This window comes from Aethalodelphis obliquidens, unplaced genomic scaffold (assembly GCF_003676395.1).
Source record: "Aethalodelphis obliquidens isolate GAN/ISIS:26980383/991018 unplaced genomic scaffold, ASM367639v1 scaffold30, whole genome shotgun sequence".
In the NCBI taxonomy this organism is placed as follows: domain Eukaryota; kingdom Metazoa; phylum Chordata; class Mammalia; order Artiodactyla; family Delphinidae; genus Aethalodelphis; species Aethalodelphis obliquidens.
Window position 1 is genome coordinate 15,605,777 of NW_020837974.1, and position 19,770 is coordinate 15,625,546.

General features: G+C 46.3%; 1 protein-coding gene across 6 annotated transcripts in view; it reads right to left on the bottom strand.

Annotated features, from left to right (window-relative positions):
- Positions 1 to 19,770, bottom strand: part of SRCAP (Snf2 related CREBBP activator protein) — a 32,463-nt gene that overhangs the window by 3,116 nt on the left and 9,577 nt on the right. For 5 of the 6 annotated variants that reach the window (XM_027126335.1, XM_027126332.1, XM_027126333.1 and 2 more), the window contains exons 12-33: positions 19,357 to 19,685; positions 18,701 to 18,878; positions 17,670 to 17,806; positions 17,274 to 17,443; positions 16,965 to 17,157; positions 15,057 to 15,193; positions 14,782 to 14,968; positions 13,111 to 13,280; positions 12,427 to 12,692; positions 11,928 to 12,215; positions 11,241 to 11,405; positions 10,781 to 10,966; positions 10,297 to 10,563; positions 8,456 to 9,951; positions 5,049 to 5,314; positions 4,710 to 4,912; positions 2,749 to 2,918; positions 2,403 to 2,599; positions 2,193 to 2,307; positions 1,865 to 1,984; positions 327 to 521; positions 87 to 170 (exon numbers count right to left, since the gene is read on the bottom strand). In XM_027126335.1, coding sequence (XP_026982136.1) covers positions 87 to 170; positions 327 to 521; positions 1,865 to 1,984; positions 2,193 to 2,307; positions 2,403 to 2,599; positions 2,749 to 2,918; positions 4,710 to 4,912; positions 5,049 to 5,314; positions 8,456 to 9,951; positions 10,297 to 10,563; positions 10,781 to 10,966; positions 11,241 to 11,405; positions 11,928 to 12,215; positions 12,427 to 12,692; positions 13,111 to 13,280; positions 14,782 to 14,968; positions 15,057 to 15,193; positions 16,965 to 17,157; positions 17,274 to 17,443; positions 17,670 to 17,806; positions 18,701 to 18,878; positions 19,357 to 19,685 — 5,519 coding nt within the window. The remainder of the gene's footprint in view (positions 1 to 86; positions 171 to 326; positions 522 to 1,864; positions 1,985 to 2,192; positions 2,308 to 2,402; positions 2,600 to 2,748; positions 2,919 to 4,709; positions 4,913 to 5,048; positions 5,315 to 8,455; positions 9,952 to 10,296; positions 10,564 to 10,780; positions 10,967 to 11,240; positions 11,406 to 11,927; positions 12,216 to 12,426; positions 12,693 to 13,110; positions 13,281 to 14,781; positions 14,969 to 15,056; positions 15,194 to 16,964; positions 17,158 to 17,273; positions 17,444 to 17,669; positions 17,807 to 18,700; positions 18,879 to 19,356; positions 19,686 to 19,770) is intronic. The other variant, XM_027126336.1, reaches the window with a different exon arrangement.

Consider the following 19,770-nt stretch of genomic DNA (forward strand, 5'->3'; position numbering starts at 1 on the left):
CAATGAGTGGTCAGAGGGAGGCAAGAGGCATGGGGAGTGGGTGGAAAGCAGCCACTTTCCACTTCTATCCCCACCCCCATACTCACTTCTGCCTGCTTGAGCTCCTCTCGGCTCACCTCCTCCAGTGAGGCTTCCAGGAATTTCATGGCATAGCGCTCAATGGGGGTCAGCTGTGGGGAAGAGCAGCGATGATGAACATAGGGACCTGGTGCCCAGGGCCCATCACCCTTGATTATTTTCACCAGAGAAGACAGAAAGAAGGTCGCAGAGTCCAGAGGAAGGAGTTGTGGAGGGTGAGGTTGAGAACTAGTGGATCCAACACAGACCTGTTCTACAAGGGCAGCAATTTCCTGCTCAGCCCGGGACATCTCCTCATCTTCAGCCCCAGGCCGACCAGCCTCCTCTCCGTCAGCAGCAGGAAACCCATCATTCTCATTGAATTCTGCAAGCTCAGCCACCTGTTCAGCCTTGGCCTGGGTGGCCGCACGGATATCCTCTTCATCCTCTGCCCGACACAATGCCTATGAGGGTGTGGGGAAGAATAACCATGAGAATTAAAGAACTTTACATCCTGTGATTTGATTCTGGCAAATGTTTGAGGCCACGTTTACACCAAACCAGATTTACATCAGAACTCAACTCTCTTCTGGGCCCCCAAAATTACCAAAGCAACACAGTGGTCCACAAAGAATGGAACAGATTCAACCAGGAGAGCCACCAGGGACAAAATAACTGTTTTAGAGACCTCTAGTTCCACTTACTTTCCATTCAAGTAAGCCTCAAATCTCTTTAAAAAAGCAATCCCAGAAGTGGTGAATACAAAATAATCCACAATTCTTTTTTGCGCTGAGATGCCTCATGACAACAGGTTAACATATGATCGTTCCCCTGAGATGAATATCCAGGGAGATCACAGCAAAGTCACTGAGGGAAGTAGCCTAGAGCATGAGAGGAAGGCACTTGGTAGGGGAAAATTTCTCCATGATAATCCACATCTACAGTTCCCAAACATCTGTCTACTTCTGAAAAAATACAAATGCCCAGACCTCACCACTCAAAATCATGATTTAAGTAGACTGTGAGATGGGACTCAGGAATCAATCTTTTTCAAAGCCTTCCAAGTGATTCCAGTATGCATTAATGTTTGGGAAATGAGAGTTTTACACCATATACAAAGCACTTCTTACATCCACTATGCTATTTAACCTTCAGTTACTTCCTTCTAATTTAGCATTTCAGAAAAGTCGGAAGTGAGGCTCAGAAGATTAAATGGATGTGGCTTAATGAACACTATTAAGAAGCACTGTTGGGGCTTCCCTGGTGGTGCAGTGGTTGAGAGTCCACCTGCCGATGGAGGGGACACGGGTTCGTGCCCCGGTCCGGGAGGATCCCACGTGCCGTGGAGCGGCTGGGCCCGTGAGCCATGGCCGCTGAGCCTGCGTGTCCGGAGCCTGTGCTCCGTAACGGGAGAGGCCACAACAGTGACAGGCCCGCGTACAGCAAAAAAAAAAAAAAAAAAAAAAAAAAAGAAGCACTGTTGGAGCTCAAACCTAGAACCGTGGACTCCATATCCTGTGTTCTATCTATGAAATCATGTGAACCAATAAACAATCTACTCACAGCTATCAAAGGCCAACTGTAATCTGGGAAGCAGCAGAAATAGTTCTTTCCCCTTGGACAAACTCAAAAGACTGAGAGACAACACACACTACAACCATTAGCTCTACTCTAGGGACTGCCCACTCTTTTTCTGCGGCGGGATCTTTGTTCCCCGACCAGGGATCGAACCCGTGCCCCCTGCAGTGGAAGCACAGAGTCTTAACCACTGGATGGCCAGTGAAGTCCCTGCCCACTCTTTTTTCACCTGCTCCAGGATATGGGTCTGCTTGCTGGCCACAGTCTCTTCCTCATCTTCAGGGGCAGAGGGTATAGATGAGCCAGATGGTTCCTCCAGAGGCATATCAAACAGCTCTCGGATGGTCTGCTTTGGAAAGAACATATGAAAAGTGTCAGAGCCAACGGAATGTTGGTCCCAGATCTATAGCTATGAAGCTGATAGCTCTTAGTAGTATCAGAAGCACCACTAGTTGAAGAGGCAGATCTGTGGAGGCCAAAGCATCCTTTTTAATAAGCAGTAGTAACTCCTACAGGCATAGCAGTTCTCTCTTGCACAGACTGGAAGATCTTAGTACCTGTTTAAAATAGGCTGTGGTGAAGTTGCCTCCCTCAATTGCCATGTCTCCCAACATTCTCTTCTGGTTTGCCTTTTTTAGGATGTTCTCTTCCACTGTCCGTTCACTGATAAGCCTAGGGGGTGATAAAGGACATGTATAAACAGCCAAATACATCAGTAAGACCCTATTAGCAAAGGGAAAGTAAGGTAAGGGGAGACTAGGCAATACCTATATATGTGGACATCTCGGGTCTGGCCAATTCGGTGACAGCGATCCTGGGCCTGAGCATCCATGGTAGGATTCCAGTCGCTGTCATAAAAAACAACAGTGTCTGCCCCCGTCAGGTTCACGCCCACACCCCCACTCCGAGTTGAAAGGATGAAGCAGAATATGCGTTTGTCTGCATTGAATCGTTCCATCAAGGCCTAGAGGAAAAGGAAAAAAAGATAGTATTGGGAGACATATCCCCAAAAACACACCAAGGCTTAGTGGGGGCCCCTCCTGGGACTCTGAACCCTGGAAAAAGGAGACAGAGCTGAGGCGAGCCTCTAAGGGCCAGAGATGCCTGGGTTACCTGTCTCTGTTCAACTCTAGTAGACCCATCCAGACGCAAGTAGAGGTGGCCATGGTAGGTGAGAAACTGCTCCAACACATCCAGCATTCGGGTCATCTGGGTGAATATGAGCACCCGGTGGCCCTCCGCCTTGAGCTGTCGCAACAGCACTGCCAACGTTTGCAACTTTCCTAAAGAGATATGAAGGGGTACAGGGAGCTAGCTATAAACTGGAGTGGGAAAAACACAGCACTGGAAGCCTGTGTAGTTGAAAGATCAAGTTTTACGCCAGGGTTTCGATCAACCCAGGGGAATCAAAAATATTTAACTTTATATATTTTCTTCTCTTAAGGGTTCTTCCTCTTCAGTCTGCTCCTGTCTTGGATCTGACTTCTTTCAGTCTAACTAGGGGCAGGGTAATACAGACCCTCAGGGGGAAAAAAGAAATCCTCAATGGTGTATGAGCAAGAAAAGACCTTCAAGTACTACACTGAGTTATACCAGCTGCAGCACAAGCCATTCACAAGATAAACATCAACAAATCCATTGATGTCATAGCTCACTTGGATGGAAGGTCACTGAGATAAGAACCAGAGAGGCAGGATCTTATGAGGTTATCTAGTTTAACCTCCCATCAAACACGAAAATAGTGATTCAATCAGTTTGAACACTTTTAACAAAGACTTTCAATTCACCTATTCTGAATGGTTTCAAATGTTATAAAATTATCTTTTTACTAAAATATTTATTGAACACATATTAATAAAAATTCTGCTGACTTTCTTATGTTCTAAGACATTTAAGAAATCTGCAAACATATTACTATAGAAATCTACAAACATATTACTATAGAAATACCTGTGCACAGTTGTGGCAGAAACTATTCGCTACTGTCCAACAGCCATTCTCGGTTAACAGAACCCGATTAATCCTATGGACACCTGGCAGAGATCCCTTGATACCCACGGAAGGCGCACGCCAAACCAACCCCAGAAAATGAATCATTATTGTTCTAAATAAGCCACAGTTCCTTTTTCCCTTTGTCAGTGATTACTCTAAGGATGGGCATATGGCCCAATCTGAGCCAATGAATTTTGAATCAAAGTCAACTGGGAGGGCTTTCTTTCCCAGAAAAAAATGAAAAGACTTGCGAGTGTTTTATTTCAACCCCTTGCTTCCTGCCTGGAGCACTGGTGTGCTCCCTGGAGTTATAGCAGCCATCTTAAGACCATGAAGAAATAACCATGAGAATAAAAAGATAAAAGCTAAGGATAGTAGCTAAAGTCCCGGGTCCATGAAGATACCACTAAGCTGCTGAACCAGCCATATACCACCATTCTCGGCATTTCTCATTTAGTAAACAATAAATGATCTTGTGGTTTAAGTCACCGTTGGTTGGTTTTCTGTTACCTGCAGCCAAATTTCTTCTAACCAATAAGATTCTATTCAAAAGGCAAGCATCCTTGTTCAAATCTTTCCCCAAAACAAAATCTACTATTTACTTTTTTTTTTTTTGGCCACCTGGCTTACGAGATCTTAATTCCCCAACCAGGGATGGAACCTGTGCCCTCAGCAGTGAAAGCGTGGAGTCCTACCACTGGACCACCAGGGAATTCCCCAAAATCTACTATTTACTGTGCAGTCTTATACCACCACACACCTTTCCCCATAAATCTGAAAACTCCACGCTGTGCTATGTCATTTGCCATTGTATCCCAAATGATGTAACATGTTCACAAAATAATCACTGAATAAATGAGTTAGCAAACATTTTCAACTTTCATCAAAGTCAAATTCATGAATGCCAAGAATCTATCATGAGGCCTACATTTCTTCATCTCACCCAGAAGCATAACCTAAAAGACTATCTGATGTTTAATGAAATCCACAGAGACCTTATGTACAGCATCCCTTTGATGTAACAGTCTTCAGGCTAAGGCAAGAAAAGAGGTCAAGAGACCCTCACTGGCCGAAGAACTCACCGCAATCATACTGGATAAGCCTCAGGTCAGGAAACTGGGTACGCATGTTACACACAATACGGTGCAAAGGACGAGCCCGGGGCCAGAGCTCACGAGCCAATTGCTCCTGGAAGGCTGCCTGACGAGGGGCCAGCCAAGGAGGTGGGTGGCAGGCGTGCAAGGAAGGGGGAGGTGCCTCCACAGGAGGCATGACAAAGATGAACCTGTAAAAAGAAGGCAAGCAGTATAAAATATGGAACTCTGAATGGCCCCAGAAGTTAGCACCTTTACCAGCCCTAACCACTATATCCACTCAGAGGCCCCAAGACCCACTTCCCATTAGCACTTAGCCCTGCCAACCTCTCAATGATTTCTGACAGCTGGTCTAGTCGTTGCTGGGGAAACAGTACAGCCTGGCGGGCAGCCTCGGTATAAGTCCAAAAGGTGGGGTGGCTGGGGCCAGGAGAACGAGGGCCGATGGGGCTGGCAACAGGTTGGGGCAGGGTACAGAAATCCAAGACTTCAGTCCCATACACGGGTGCCAGGGCCCCATGAGCCTCACTAAGTTGGAAAATCCGTTCCAGGCGTTCAGACCGCTGCTGCTTCCGCTTTTCCTCCAGAGAGTCCTGAGGATAAGAGGAGAAAAACACAGAAAAAGTGATCAGCGTCCTTATAGAAAATCTGGCAGTTCCTCCCAGAATTAAACATAATCTGTGGAAACCATAAGATTCAACAATACACTATTTTGGTTCTTCCAAATTGTCAATAATGGGAGTTATTCTTTTCCCAATGTTAAATGAAATAACTTCTCCACAAAAGAAAACTGATCTTCCCTGTATGCTACCAAAGCAGGTGCCTGAATATTCAAAATTAAGATCTGTATGTTTGACAAACTTATAGAATGGATGATTTGCGTGAGTTTTCCCATGTAACACTTAAATCCAGAATATCCAAGTTAATTTATCTTCTTGCAGTAGATCCAAAACAATTATTAAAATCCCTCCTCAAATCACTGACCAGGATACAGAGAGGCTAATCAAATCCATGGCAGGTTTTTGTCCAAGGTCAGACTGGAATGGGGTGGGATGGGAACAGCTAACCAGACATCTAGGTAACCCCGAGAGAGAAAAGGGGAGTGCCCTGGCTGACAGGATACCTGTATGACTTTGACCCAATCCTTTCCCATCTTTGTGCTTCCAGTTTCACAGGCTATAAAACCACCTAACTCTTTTGTAGCACTTATCACACTTGTAGTTTTACATGTATAGGATTCTTTGATTAACATCTTCTACCCACTAAACTGTAAGCCCCTCACTGTAATCATCCAGTATCCAACTCAGTATCTGGCACAAAGTAGGCTTTCAATAAATATGTTATTAGAATGAACAAATAATGAAGGAGACTGGACCCTACAAGATGGTCCTGAAAAAAAGCAGTGTCCCAAATCTCCCTTCCTGACTGCTACCTTAAGCTTGACCTCTTGGCTCCTGGTGGTCTAATAAGTGAGGAAGGAAAGCATCCTAGCAGAGGGAAAAATCATTAAGGCCAGCTCTCATTAAGTAGCAGCAAAGGAGACAATATTTGCAAATCATCTACCTGAAAAAGGACTTGTATCAAGAATAAAGAACTCTTACAACTCAATAACAAAAAGGAAAAGAATAAAATAACCCAATTAAAAAAGGGAAAGGATCTGAATAGACATTTCTTCAAAGAAGATATACAAATGGCTAACAACCACTGAAAAGATGCTCAACATCATTAGCCATCAGAAAAATGCAAATCAAAACCACAAAAGGGACTTCCCTGGTGGTGCAGTGGATAAGACTCTACTCTGTGCTCCCAATACAGGAGGCCCGGGTTCGATCCCTGGTCAGGGAACTAGATCCCACATGCATACCTCAACTAAGCGTTCGCATGCCACAACTAAGGAGCTGGCGAGCTGCAACTGCAGTGCCCTGGAGCTGCAACTAAGGAGCCCCCCGCTGCAACTAAGGCCCGGCGCAACCAAATAAATAAATATTTAAAAACCACAGGATACCACTTCAAACCCACTAGGATGGCTATAATCAAAAAAGACAAATAATAACAAGTTTTTGGCAAAGATGTAGACAACCTGGAACCCTCACAAGCGCTGGTGGGAATGTAAAATGGTACAGCCACTTTGGAAAACAGTTTGTCAGTTCCTCGAACAAACATAGTTACCATAACCCAGTTAATTCCACTCCTAAATTTACATCCAATATAACCGAACATATATGAAAAGATACAAAATCTTATACATGAATGTTCACAGCAGCATTATTCATAACAGCCAAAAAGAAGAAACAAACCAAATGTCCCCCAATCAACTGATGAATAGATATATAAAATGTGGTATATTCATACAATGGCATATTATTCAACAATTTTTAAAAAATGAAGTACTGATATATATACATATATATATGTCAGTTATAGCATAACATGGATGAACCTCAAAAATATTAAGTAAAAGAAGCCAGTCACAAAAAACCGTATATGACTCCATAAGTAAATCTACAGATACAAGTTACTTAGAGCTAGGAGGGATGGAAAGGTCAGGGATGATGGTTAAGGGTGTGGGGTTTCTTTTTTTTTAGGGCAATGAAAATGTTCTAAAGTTGATTGTTGTCATGGTTGCATAACTCTGTGAATATACTAAAAGCCAATGAACTGTATGGTTTAAATAGGTGAACTGTATGGTATGTGATTTATATCTCAAACTGTTTAAAGAAAAAGTATCAAGAAGCTGCTACCTACTTGCAGAGCAATGAAAATTTAACACAGACCATGGGGTTGCACCCTTGGGCTAGGATCTAGGCTCTCCTCTCTCTACTTCCAAAAAGCCAGACCAACCTGGCAGCATTAGAGAAAGACCAAAGGTGGAAGCAAGTGGCAAAGATGGGAGGGTGGGGGACTGGGGCCGAGAATAAGCAGCTCTATTATCAGAGTGAGAAAAAGACAAGAGGGCCTGGAAGGACTCACTAGATCTTTCTCATTATTGGGTCCTGGGTTACTTACTCTGAGTTGCAACTTTTATTTAACCAAATATATATACAACTATATATATGATAGAAAAAAATGGCTACCAGAAAGCTCATGAAGGGACAGAGTTCTTTTTATTTCCCACTTAATCACCATGGAGGTAAAAAACTACAGCAAATGACCGTCAAAGTCAAACGCTCATGATCTTTAGGGAACTGTATTCCGTGGTGTCCTTTCTCCCCTAGAAGTTCAAATACTTAATGGTGACAGTTTTAGCAACTGAGAAAAATCCTCCTGTCTCTGAGGACTGCCTCTTGTGGGGAAGAAGAGAAAGCAATGGAGCCAGCACATCTGTGTTCTCACAAGTTGTATAAATTTTAAAACATCATTTAGTAGGCTAGTTTCATCTGTAAAATGGGGCAATTAGATGCCAACACTAACTCAAAAGAGTAAGCAAGAACCAAAGAGACCAAATGTAACAAGAAAGCCTTGAACACATCAGTGATTAATAGTTTTAAAAGCACATTATGTCCTCAATTACTTCCTCTGAAAAGTAGGACATGGATTATTCTTCCCATTTTACAAATAAGAGTAAAGGCCCAGGGAAGGGCTTTGTCCAGTGACATTCAAGTATTAGGTCCACAAAACTAGGCTTCGTAATTTACCAAGATAAAGGTGACATTATTTTGTTCCATCCACTCTGTAGCAACACTCCAAAGAAATTCAATTTCCTGTTCCCTCTCCTTTGAGGCAGTAAAACTTACCAGATAGAAAGGGGAACGAGGTGGTGGTGGGGGCTGGCGTCGAGGTCGGGGACCACTGAACGAGGTAGCAGTGGAGGGAGGGCTGGGGGGACCAGAGCGTAATGTCAGTGTCTCAGGCTCATCCTTGGAAACAGGCAGCCGGGATACCATGGTGACAGGCAAGGGAGCGGCACCGGTTGCCGAAACCACGAGGGAAGATGCCTGGGAAGCTGGGGCCTGTGTTGAGGCTGGGGCCAGTGCCAGAGTCTGAGCTGCCGCTGGGCCCAAGGTGGGCACCGGCACTGGGGCAGGGCTCAAGGTCAGTGTTTGCACTGAAGCTGGGGCCAGGAGTGAAGCAGATGACGACACCGTAGCCAAAGTCAGTGTGTGAGCTGGGGCCGGGCCCATTGGAGAAACTGGAGCCAGAGGGGGTGCTGGAGCCAAAGACAGCGTCTGAGATGGACACAGTGGTGGTCCCGGTGCCAAAGACAGTGTCTGGGCTGGAGCTGGTACTAGGGATGCTGCTGGAGTCAATGACAATGTCTGAGCTGGAAAAGAACCTTGGGGGTTCCCAGTTCCCAAAGAGAGTGTCTGAGACGGAGACGATCCGCCAAGAGTGGATGCTAAAGCTGGGGGTAAAGCCAGTGTCTGCGTAGAAGCCGGACTCGGGAGAGGTGACGGAACCGGGGCTGGTACCATAGTTTGAGCTGATGATGGAACCAACACAGGAGCTGGGGCTGGCACCAGTGAGGAAGCTGAGGCTAAAGGAGTTCCTGGAGTAGATGATGAAGCCAGAAGTGGAACCGAAGTCTGCGATGGAGCCAGTACAGGAGTAGGACCTAGTGATGGAGCCAGGACTGGAAGAGGAGCCAGAGAAGGAGCTGGAGAAGGAGCCAGGATTGCTGTCTGTGGAGCCACCATGGGAGCCAGAGAGGTGGCTAGAGCCTGAGATGCAGTAGGTGCTGGAGCCAAAAGGGAAGCCTGAGCTGGAGCTTGATTTGATGCTGCCGGAAAAGGACTGGCCAGAGCAGAAGCTGGCACCAGGACAGGTGAACATGCTGGGGCCACGGCTGAGTTCAACCCTGGAACATGTGAAGAGGCTGGAGCCAACAACAGAGGGTGACCAGGTGCCTGAGATGGGGACAGGGATGGAGTTGTGGCCAAACCTAGAGTCAAGGCTGACGCTGATGGAGAAGTCCCAACTGGTGCCAAAGAGGGAGGTCCAGGAGCCGCTGCCAGTGTTGGAGTCACATTAGTCAACAGAGCTGGGCCTGAAGCCGAAACAGGCAAGGGGGCTGAGATGGGGATGGTGAGTGGAGCTGAGGCTGGGGACGGAAGCGTTGTGCAGACAGAGATGGGGAGTGAAGATGATACTGGAACTGGGACTGTAGAAGACACAGGACTAGCAAGGGGAGAGGAGTTGGGAACTGGCATTGGAGAAGAGGCTGGCCCAGGTAGTGAGGATGGCACGGGGAGAGGAGAAGAGATGGTCAAGGGAGCAGCTCCGGGTGCTGAAGCTGTGGAGACAGAGGATAAGTTAGCCCCCAAATTCTTTTCTTGCTCCTTCTATTACCCTGTCCCACCCCTTCCCTTACCCACAAGCTTCACCTGTTTCCCAGAAGACCTTCACACCCACACCATGAGATCAAAGATTCAAGGAATCTAACAATTCAACATTTCCTTTCCCTCCAAAGTTCCAACTTATGTATCTTGGAATTAGGCAAGGGCTCAGCAGACCATTTTGGGGGCTAATGCAAATCAGTATACTGATAACGAAAGGATCTATTGTGACTTAGAAACCCTCTGGGCCACCCTATCTCCATTCCTGACAAAAATTTGTGGCCTCAGCCACCTGAACTCACCACTGACTTCAGGCGTAGGACTGTGGACCAGCTTGAGAAGTGGCCTCACCAGAGTGGATGTGGGTATGGGAGCCCGGGCAGTACCCAGAGCAGGTGTGGGTAGCCGGCCAGGGGTTAATGTGGGGCGTGGAGTCAACACAGCTGGAAGCCCAGAGCTCGGAGGCCGGGGTGCTGGGGCCAACGGAGGAACAGGAGTCAGTCCATCCCGAGGGGCCTGTCTCACTACAATCTTCACCACGCCTGTATTATTCACCATGGTTGGTGGCACTGCAAGAGGAAGCTAGATTGAGGGGAAGGTAGAAAAGAAACAAGAGACCCAAAGGATGGAAGAAGTCCAAGGGCAGGAGAGGGTAGCAGACAGATATCAGAGATACTGGCAAAGGAAAACAACACTGAGGGAAGGCTAGACAGACAGTAGCCCAGGGCATGCCTGGAAGGACCAAGGCCAGCAGGGCTAAGTAAGTAGGAAGGCCAGAAGCCTCACCCTGGTTAGCAGCAAGCGGAAGGCTGAGGCCAGTGGGGGCAGGGGTGGTGCTGGGGGTCGAAGAAGGCAGCACAGAGACAGGGGTAGGGCCAGGGGTCGGGGCCACGGCCTGGATGAGGGCCACATGGGCAGGCTGGCTGATGAGGTGGTGCTGCCCCCCTGCTGACACCAGGTGCACCACATTCCCTGGGTTAAGGGAAGAGAGAAAGAAAGAAAGAAGCAGCTATCAGCCGGAGGAGGGCAGAGGCAAGAGAAGAGAGAAAGAACGAAGAGGGAATAACTTCTCCAGAATAAACTCATACCTATCTTGATCAAAAGACCCCCTCCAACCATTCCCCTTGGCCCCACCCACCAAAAGGTAAGGAAAGAAACATAAAGGCTGACATCTGAAAAGAGCCACAAAAACAAAGGGACAAAGAGGAGGAGGAAAAAGGCAGGACAGGGGGTGGGTTTTACCTACTTTGCAGCGGGCGGGGCTGCCCCACAGCAAGCTGGCGCACCTGCGCACCAGTCAAAGTCAGCTTGTTGCCCTGGATTTGGAAGGTGAGAGGTTTGCTTCCCCCTGTACTAGCCACTGGCCGCTGTGCCAGTGAGGCTAACTGCCCGATGCTGACCACTTCACCTGCTATGAATAAAGAAGAGGCTTAATGTACATGGGGCTCACTCTGCTCAAACTCACTTCACAGACCTTCATGAGGCACAAGTCTCCAGTTTCTCCAACCCTCCCCCTCAACTTACCATGTTCCAATAAGCTTAGCCTCCACCTACAGCCTTTGAGCTTTTGACATGCTACTCCTTCCAATCCCACCTGTTTGCTTTGCAATTTCCTTTACATCCTCTAACAGCTTTCCACCATACTGAGCTAATCACCACCTGCCTCCTCTACATTGCCCTTTTACCCCAAATAATTTTCTACTGCTAGGCTTATCACTATTTATTCATCTATGGATCATCTCCCCAACTAGAGACTGTGAACTACTTGAGGGCTCTTACTTGATTATGAATTACCAATGCCTGGCAAAATACCTAATATATGTTAGCCACCATGATACACTCATGGTCCTGAGCTTTTCCTCTCCAGTTCCATGGCATGTAGGCTTTCCTCCCATCTCAAGTCCTTCACCCTCACAGAGCCCTGGGAACTTACAGGGCAGGCGAGCTTGCATATCGGGAGACAGGATGAGGCGCTGTGGAGCAGGAGTAGGAGCTGGCACTGCCGTGGTGGGAGCCGTGGCTGTGGTGGTACAGGTGGTGGTGACAGCAGCAGAAGGGAAGGTATAACCCGGTGGCACGGTAAGGGGCTTCAACAGGCTGGAGGAGCCTGGGGGCGGGGCAGGGCTCAGGCGAACAGGAGCAGGTGGGGCTGGCTTCAAGGATAGGGTTGGCGTGGGAGGCCGTGAGGTCCCACTCAAGACCCCCAGAGGGGATGGCATCACTGTAAACACAAAGCAAACACCTGTCAGATATACCTTGACTAAAGCCTCAGCCTGGTCCTAGAAACCTCCATACATAATCCCTTGTAGCCCATCAAACACCACACCCCTGTCTCCAACCCAGCTCCTCAAACACTAATTTCATTACTTCTCCCCCAATCTGAACAATCTGCCTGAAGTATCCCCCAGCATCCTGGCTCCCTTGGAACTCACCCTGGGGAAGAGGCCCACCGTTTGGCTGCAGTGGGGGCAAAAGAACAGGGCCAGGAGGCCGGGATGCCGGAATGAGTGGGGGCCCAGAAGGCGAGGCCGACACCATCAGTGGTGCTGGCAGCACTGGGGGGGTTGGGCCAGGCGTGGGCTGGGCTGAGAGCTCAGGGCCTGGAGGGGGTCGGACTGGGACAGGGCCCAGGGGAGTCCGTGGACTGTTCACCACCACCACTGTCCGGCCTTCTTGCTTGGGCATTGGCTGCAGCATCCTACGAGGAAAAAACAAGGGGATGGGTAGGGAAGGAGGGAGAGTGAAGAATAGGAAAAGAAATTAATAAGGAAGATGAGGCAGAAAAACAGACAGATTATAAAAGCAAAGGAGAGAAAGGTAAGACCCAATGGAGAAAGCGGGAAAGAAATCCGATAACCAAAAAGCACAAAGCAAAAAAAGAAAAAGCACGAAGCAGAGAGAGGAGGGAGAAAAAAAAAATCAGTGACAAACACAAGGGCCTCTCCCAAAACCATCTTCTGGTTATTCTATCCCCCGATTCCTCCAAGTATTTTTCATCCATCTATATGAACATTCCAGCCTAGCCTCCAACTCTTACCTTTCCACCCCAATTCCCCCCAGCCAGCTGCAGCCACTTTTTTCTAGGAACCCACTTCCTTATTCCTCGGCCCTGGTACCTGTTGACCTTCATCTTGACTGGCTTGGGCCGGGGTGGGGGGTCCGGAGCAGTAGCCACCTCTAGCAGAACCCGGCGGGAAAGGCGGTGCTGGGGTAGAAATGTGTCGGCCTCATATCTAGAGACACGACCCTCCAGGCCAATGAGATCAAATCGACCCATGTCTATCCGCTGACATAAGAAGGAACACAAGAGCATAGTGTCAAAGGAGCCAATTTGGCAATGATTTCTTGGATATCACACCAAAAGCACAGACAACAAAAGAAAAAAACTGATAAATTAGACTGCATCAAAAGACACTATTAATAAAGTGAAAAGGCAACCCACAGATTAGGACCAAAATTATTTGCAAATCATGTATCTGGTAAGAGGCTAACATCCAGAACACACAAAGTCCTACTACAACTCAACAAACAATCCAATTTAAAAACTGGCGGGAATTTCCTGGCGGTCCAGTGGTTAGGACTCTGCACTTTCACTGCTGAAGAACCAGGTTCAAGCCCTACTCGGGGAATTAAGATCCCACAGGCCCCACAGCGTGGCCAAAAATAAAAATAAAAATTAGCAAAGGTCTCAAACAGACATTTCTCCAGAGAAAATATACAATAAGCACGTGAAAAGATGTTCAACATAACTAATCATTAGGGAAATCAAAATCACAATGAGATACCACCTCACCTACTCAGACAGCCGTTATCAAAAAAACAGAAAACAGGTGTTGGCAATGATGTGGAGAACTCAGAACCTTTGCAAAATGCTGGTGGGAATGTAAAATAGTGCAGCTGCTACGGAAATCAGTATAGCTGTTGCTCAAAAAATTAAAAATAGAATAATCATATGATGCAGCAATTCCATTTCTGTGTATATAAACCCAGAAGAATTGAAAGTAGGGACTTAAACACACATTTGTACACCTATGCTCACAGCAGCATTATTCACAGTAACCAAAAGGTGGAAACCACCGCAGTGTCCACTGATGAACAGATAAACGTGGTATTTGTCTCTATGTATGTAAATGTATACATGTGCATACCCACATACATGTATACACATACACAAGAACATGTACAATAGAATATTACCCAACCAAGGAAATCCTTACACATGCTTGAAGACATTCTACTAAGTAAATATGCCAGTCACAAAAGGACAAATACTGTATGATCACACATACATGAAGTACCTAGAATAGTAAGTTTATAGAAACAGAAAGTAGAATGGTGGCTGCCAGGTGCTGGGAACAGAGGGAGAATGGGGAGTTATTATTTAATGGGTATGGAGTTTCAGTTTAGAAAGATGAAAAAATTTCTGAAGATGGATGATAGTGATGGCTGTACAACTATGTGAATGTACTTAGTGCCACTGTACCATATGCTTAGAAACAGTTAAAATATTTAAGCATTATTAATATGCCAGGCAATTCTAAAAATATTAACACAATTCTCACAAACATACTGCAGAATAGGCCTTATAACCCGAGTTTTGAAGGGCAAGCAAATTTAGGGTTAAAGGTTAATAATTAGCTTGCCCAAAGTGACACATTTAGAAAACGATGAAACTGGAATAATGCTGAGGTGACAGGGCAAGTAAGTATGCAAAAGGTCAGACTCCAGCATAAAGAAAAGAGGTGCAGGGGTGGGTAGGGCCAATAACCTTGGAGGCAACTGCTTACCTGGAGAGGGTGGACATCAGTGGCCCTTAGCACCAGAGAGGCGGTGCTGAAACAGATGCCTGGAGTGATGAAGGGGGAGGTAACGGGTCGAGGGTCAAACAGGTTTGGATGATTGCAGACTTTTCGCAGCTGCATCAAAATGTTGATGACGCTCATGAAATGGCCCGTGGCTAGTGTCTCCTTAGTTCTGGGAGAAAGGAGAAATAAATGGGACATCTTGATAGTCACCTCCGCTCCACTGTAGGGTCCCAGGCCCACCCTCGGTCCTCCCTTACGTGGTCTGTGCCATGAAGTCATCATAGAGACAGCGCTGGCGCTTGGAGAGCCGGCAGCGGATAACATGCTCATATTTTTTGGGCATCTGCTTCTCAACATCCACCTTAACTCGGCGCAGCAAAAAAGGCCGCAAAACCTAAAAGCAAATAAGCAGGAGGCTGACAGGAGAACAGCGGGCACTATACCCCAGCCTAGACCCTCTACCTGGGTCTTGGCCTGATGACCAGCAGAGCGCTGGCTTAGCCCATCAGTAAACACTCATGGAGCCATGCAGCATGCCGGGAACCAATCACACAAAGGTGAATCAGATGCAAGCCCTCCTCTCAAGGAATTTATTATAATGAAAGAGACGAACATAAAGATAATACCACAACACAAGAAGTGATAAAGAAGGCACTGAGGACAGAGCAACTAACTAAGCAGAAGGGATGAGTCAAACTACAGTTCCAAGGAGTAACTGTAAATTTACAAGATTGTGAAAGTAAATCCAGCCAAGAAGCTGAGAACAAATCTGTGGCACTGACAGCAGCAAAGAAAACCAAAGACAAATCTGAGATCTCAGGAGATAAAATCTGATATGACACAGTCATCAACTTGACATGGAAGAAGTGAAAAAAGAGAAAATAAAGAGGTATAGTTTCACTAAATCTAGTGTGGTAATCATTTCATGATGTATATAAGTCAAATCATTATGTTGTACACCTTAAACTTATACAGTGCTATATGTCAATTATATCTCAATAAAATAGGAACAAATAATATTAAAAATATTTTAAAACTTTAAAAACGAGGAAGTATAGTTAAGGAAGACATCTTGGTTTCTACTGAATAGTTTGATTTACCAAACTGATGGTGTGATTGACCAAAATGGAGTAGAAATAATAGGCTATAAGGCTTGAGATGTTTGGCTTATAACAGAGTGAGTTCAAGAGGAACTTTCTGGCAGGGTAGGCGACAGCTGCCAAGGCAGGGCTGAGCCCCAGGGGCTAAGGAGAGAGGGAAGTGCCCCTTGTATTCCAAAAATGTCAGGCTGAAGGCACCAAGCTGAGAGGGAAATTTTTTTTTTTTTTTTTTTTTTGCGGTACGCAGGCCTCTCACTGTTGTGGCCTCTCCCACTGCGGAGCACGGGCTCTGGACACGCAGGCTCAGTGGCCATGGCTCACGGGCCCAGCCACTCCGCGGCATGTGGGATCTTCCTGACAGGGCACGAACCCGTGTCCCCTGCATCGGCAGGCGGACTCTCAACCACTGCGCCACCAGGGAAGCCCTGAGAGGGAAATTTTTATTGTTTTCTGTATAAAAATGTCCATCAGATGGGGTTCAAAGGGGTTGGGGGCAGATAACAAAAATAAATAAATAAAATTTCACAAAAAGAGGAACTTTCAATTAAAGACATTATCAGAAATTTAAATACAGGTTGAGTGGTCTAGAGAGTCAAGGAATTATATAAATCAGTATGCCGATGAGATAAGTAAACTGGGTGACAAAAAAAAAGTAAAGATCAGAATGCTGAGAGATGTTATTTAAAAGCTGGACACTGGACAAAGGAAGAGGAGCCAGAGAAGACCAAAAATAAAAAAATAAAAGAAGAAAAGAAAAAGAGAACACAACAAAACTATGTAATTGTGGAAAGTCAGGTAAAGAGAAACCCAAGCCAGGAACTGATCAGCATTATCATTCTACTCAAAGAATAAAAACAGAAATGCTACCATTAAAGAAAACAAGCAGAATGATGACTAAGATGGGGTCACTCAATCTGGCAATGAGTTAAGTCACTGGAACACTGCAGTTTGACAACTGGGTAAATTCAACCTAGCACTGACTTCCCTCTTCCTAAGGCTTTTCTGAGTATTGCCCTTAGTTCCTTGCCATTCCCAATGCCCTTGACAAACTGGTACAGGCCCTACCTTGTGAAGGCGTTTGACTAGACCTTCATTGTACTCTTGGCTGCCCTCAATCATGCCAGTTAGGGGATTAGAGAACCATTCCTTGAACTCGCGATGAGACTGGAAGACATGGGGCATCAAAAAGTGCATCAAGGACCACAGTTCCATGAGGCTGTTCTGCAAGGGTGTTCCTGTCAGGAGCAGGCGTCTCTGGCTGCAAAGAGACAGGGAATTACAGGGAGGATGGTCAGCAAAGTCCCAACTGTGCAAGCATCCCACCCGGCAGGCCAAGTCAACCCTCCCATGAATCTCAGACATCTCCATCTCCACCTGTTGAAGTTGAGCAATGACTGCCAGCGCTGAGACTTGAAGTTCTTGATGTTCTGAGCCTCATCCAGAATGAGATAGCGCCAGTTCTTGCGGCGGAAGGCCTGGTGGTCCTGCAGCACCAGCTTGTAAGATGTGATACACACATGGAAGGCATTGGGCTTGGTCCAGCCCTGCAGTATCAGGAGAAAGTAGCAGAAAGTGGGGTAAAAAGAAAGAGCAAAAAGAAGACATCCTAAGATCTTCAAGGGACAGAAATCACGTTGGGAGAAAGGAGAAAAGTCCCAGGAGCAGAATGGGGTAACAGAAAGGGAAGGGAAAGGAACTCATTTGAGGAAAGGGCCTAAAAGTATAGGAAACATCAATAGGGGAAGGGAGCAAACACATGGGGAAGCAAACCTGCCGCTTGAGCTTCCTCTCCTTCTGGGCTCCATAGTAAGTAAGGATTTTAAAGCTGGGGCACCAACGTTTCAGCTCCATCTCCCAGTTCAACATCACGCTGGTGGGGACAATGATCAAATGGGGACCCCAGTTACCTGTTTAGCGAAAGAATGAGAGATGTACAACATGGTGACTGCAGTTAATAATACTGTATTGCACATGTGAAATTACTAAGAGTAAATCTTAAAAGTTCTCACCACAGGAAAAAACAAAATGTTTTCTAACTATGTATGATGATGGACCTTAATTAGTCTTACTATGATGATCATTCTGCAGTGTATACACATACCAAATCTTTATACTGTACATCTGAAATATAGTGTTAAATGTTAATTATACCTCAATTTTAAAAAATAAAGTAAGATTCGGAGAGATCTGGGGCAGAGGAATTTTAAAAAGATGAGAGATGGTAAGGAAATACAAACTTTGGGGTTCTGGAACTCAGGTATAAAACCCTGACGATTCTGTCCTAATGGCCCTTCCTAAGAATCCTAGCACCATAATACAAATGAACTTATTTACAAAACAGAAACAGACGTATAGACACAGAAAACAAAATTATGGTTACCCAAAGGGAAAGGGGAGAAGGGATAAATTAGGCGTATGGGAATGACAGATACACACTACTACATGTAAAATAGATGAAAAGAATTTACTACATAGCACAATAAATTACATTCAATATCTTACAATAACCTAAAAGAAAAAGAATCTGAAAAAGAACATATACATACATACGTATAACCAAATCACTTTGCTGTACCCCCTGAAACTAACCGAAAATTGTAAATCAACTAAGTCAAAATTGGGGGGGGGGGGTTGGGGAATCCTAGTGCCTACAATGACCTCTCTATACAGTTATTGACCAGAGTCAATGAAGCTACTTATCAGCAAGAGACTGTTTCACCGTGCTACAGTTGAAGTCATTAAATAAGCTTCCCAGGAAATTGGCCAAGGGAGACCCAAGAAGAAGGGCCCGGCCTAGTTACCTTTCTCACAGGCCAAGTGGGCAAGCAGGGAAATGGTCTGGATCGTCTTGCCTAGCCCCATCTCATCAGCAAGAATGCCATTAAGCTTCTTCTCATACATAGTAACCAGCCAGTCCAGCCCAATGTGTTGGTACTCCCGGAGCTGGCCCCGTAGGAGCAGGGGGATGGGTGTCTTCACCTAGTAGGTAGGAGGAGAGGTAACACAATGGAATTGAGGAATCTGTCACTGAGAAACAGGAGACTCAAGATATGAGAAAGCAGGGGCTTCCCTGGTGGCGCAGTGGTTAAGAATCCACCTGCCAATGCAGGGGACACGGGTTCGAGCCCTGGTCCGGGAAGATCCCACATGCCATGGAGCAACGAAGCCAGTGTGCCACAACTACTGAGCCTGCTCTCTAGAGCCCGCCAGCCACAACTACTGAGCCCAAGTGCCACAACCACTGAAGCCCGCATGCCTAGAGCCCATGCTCCACAACGAGAGAAGCCACTGCAATGAGAAGCCCGCACACCACAACGAAGAGTAGCCCCCACTCGCCGCAACAAGAGAAAGCCCGCACGCAGCAACGAAGACCCTAGGCAGCCAAAAATAAATAAATAAATAAATTAAAAAAAAAAAAAAAAGATATGAGAAAGCAGAAGCTTGGGCCTGGAAATACCTGGGTAGTGGCCAAGGTATAACCCTTGGGCTGGAGACTTTCAGCTGCTGCAGCGATGTCAGTAATTTCTTTCTTAGGGCCTAGAGTGGTGGTGGGCCCTGGGGTGGGAGGTCCACTGCCTCCATCTGCCTCACTCTGCTCTTCGTCCCTGGCAAGCAAGTACTCCACCCCAAAGTCATCATCTTCCTCCTCTTCCTCATCTGCTTGGCTCTGTGACTGGGACTCCTCAGATTCCTCAGACTCAGATTCCTCCGATTCCGAACTCCCGCTTGTTTCTTCCTCTTCTGAGTGCTCATCTTCCTCATCCTCACTCTGTTCCTCAGCAGAGTCTAAAGCACAAGATCAAGGCTTAGTGTTCACCATACCTACTCCTCCAGTCTTGCCCTCCCCAGCTCTTGCCTCATGACCACACAT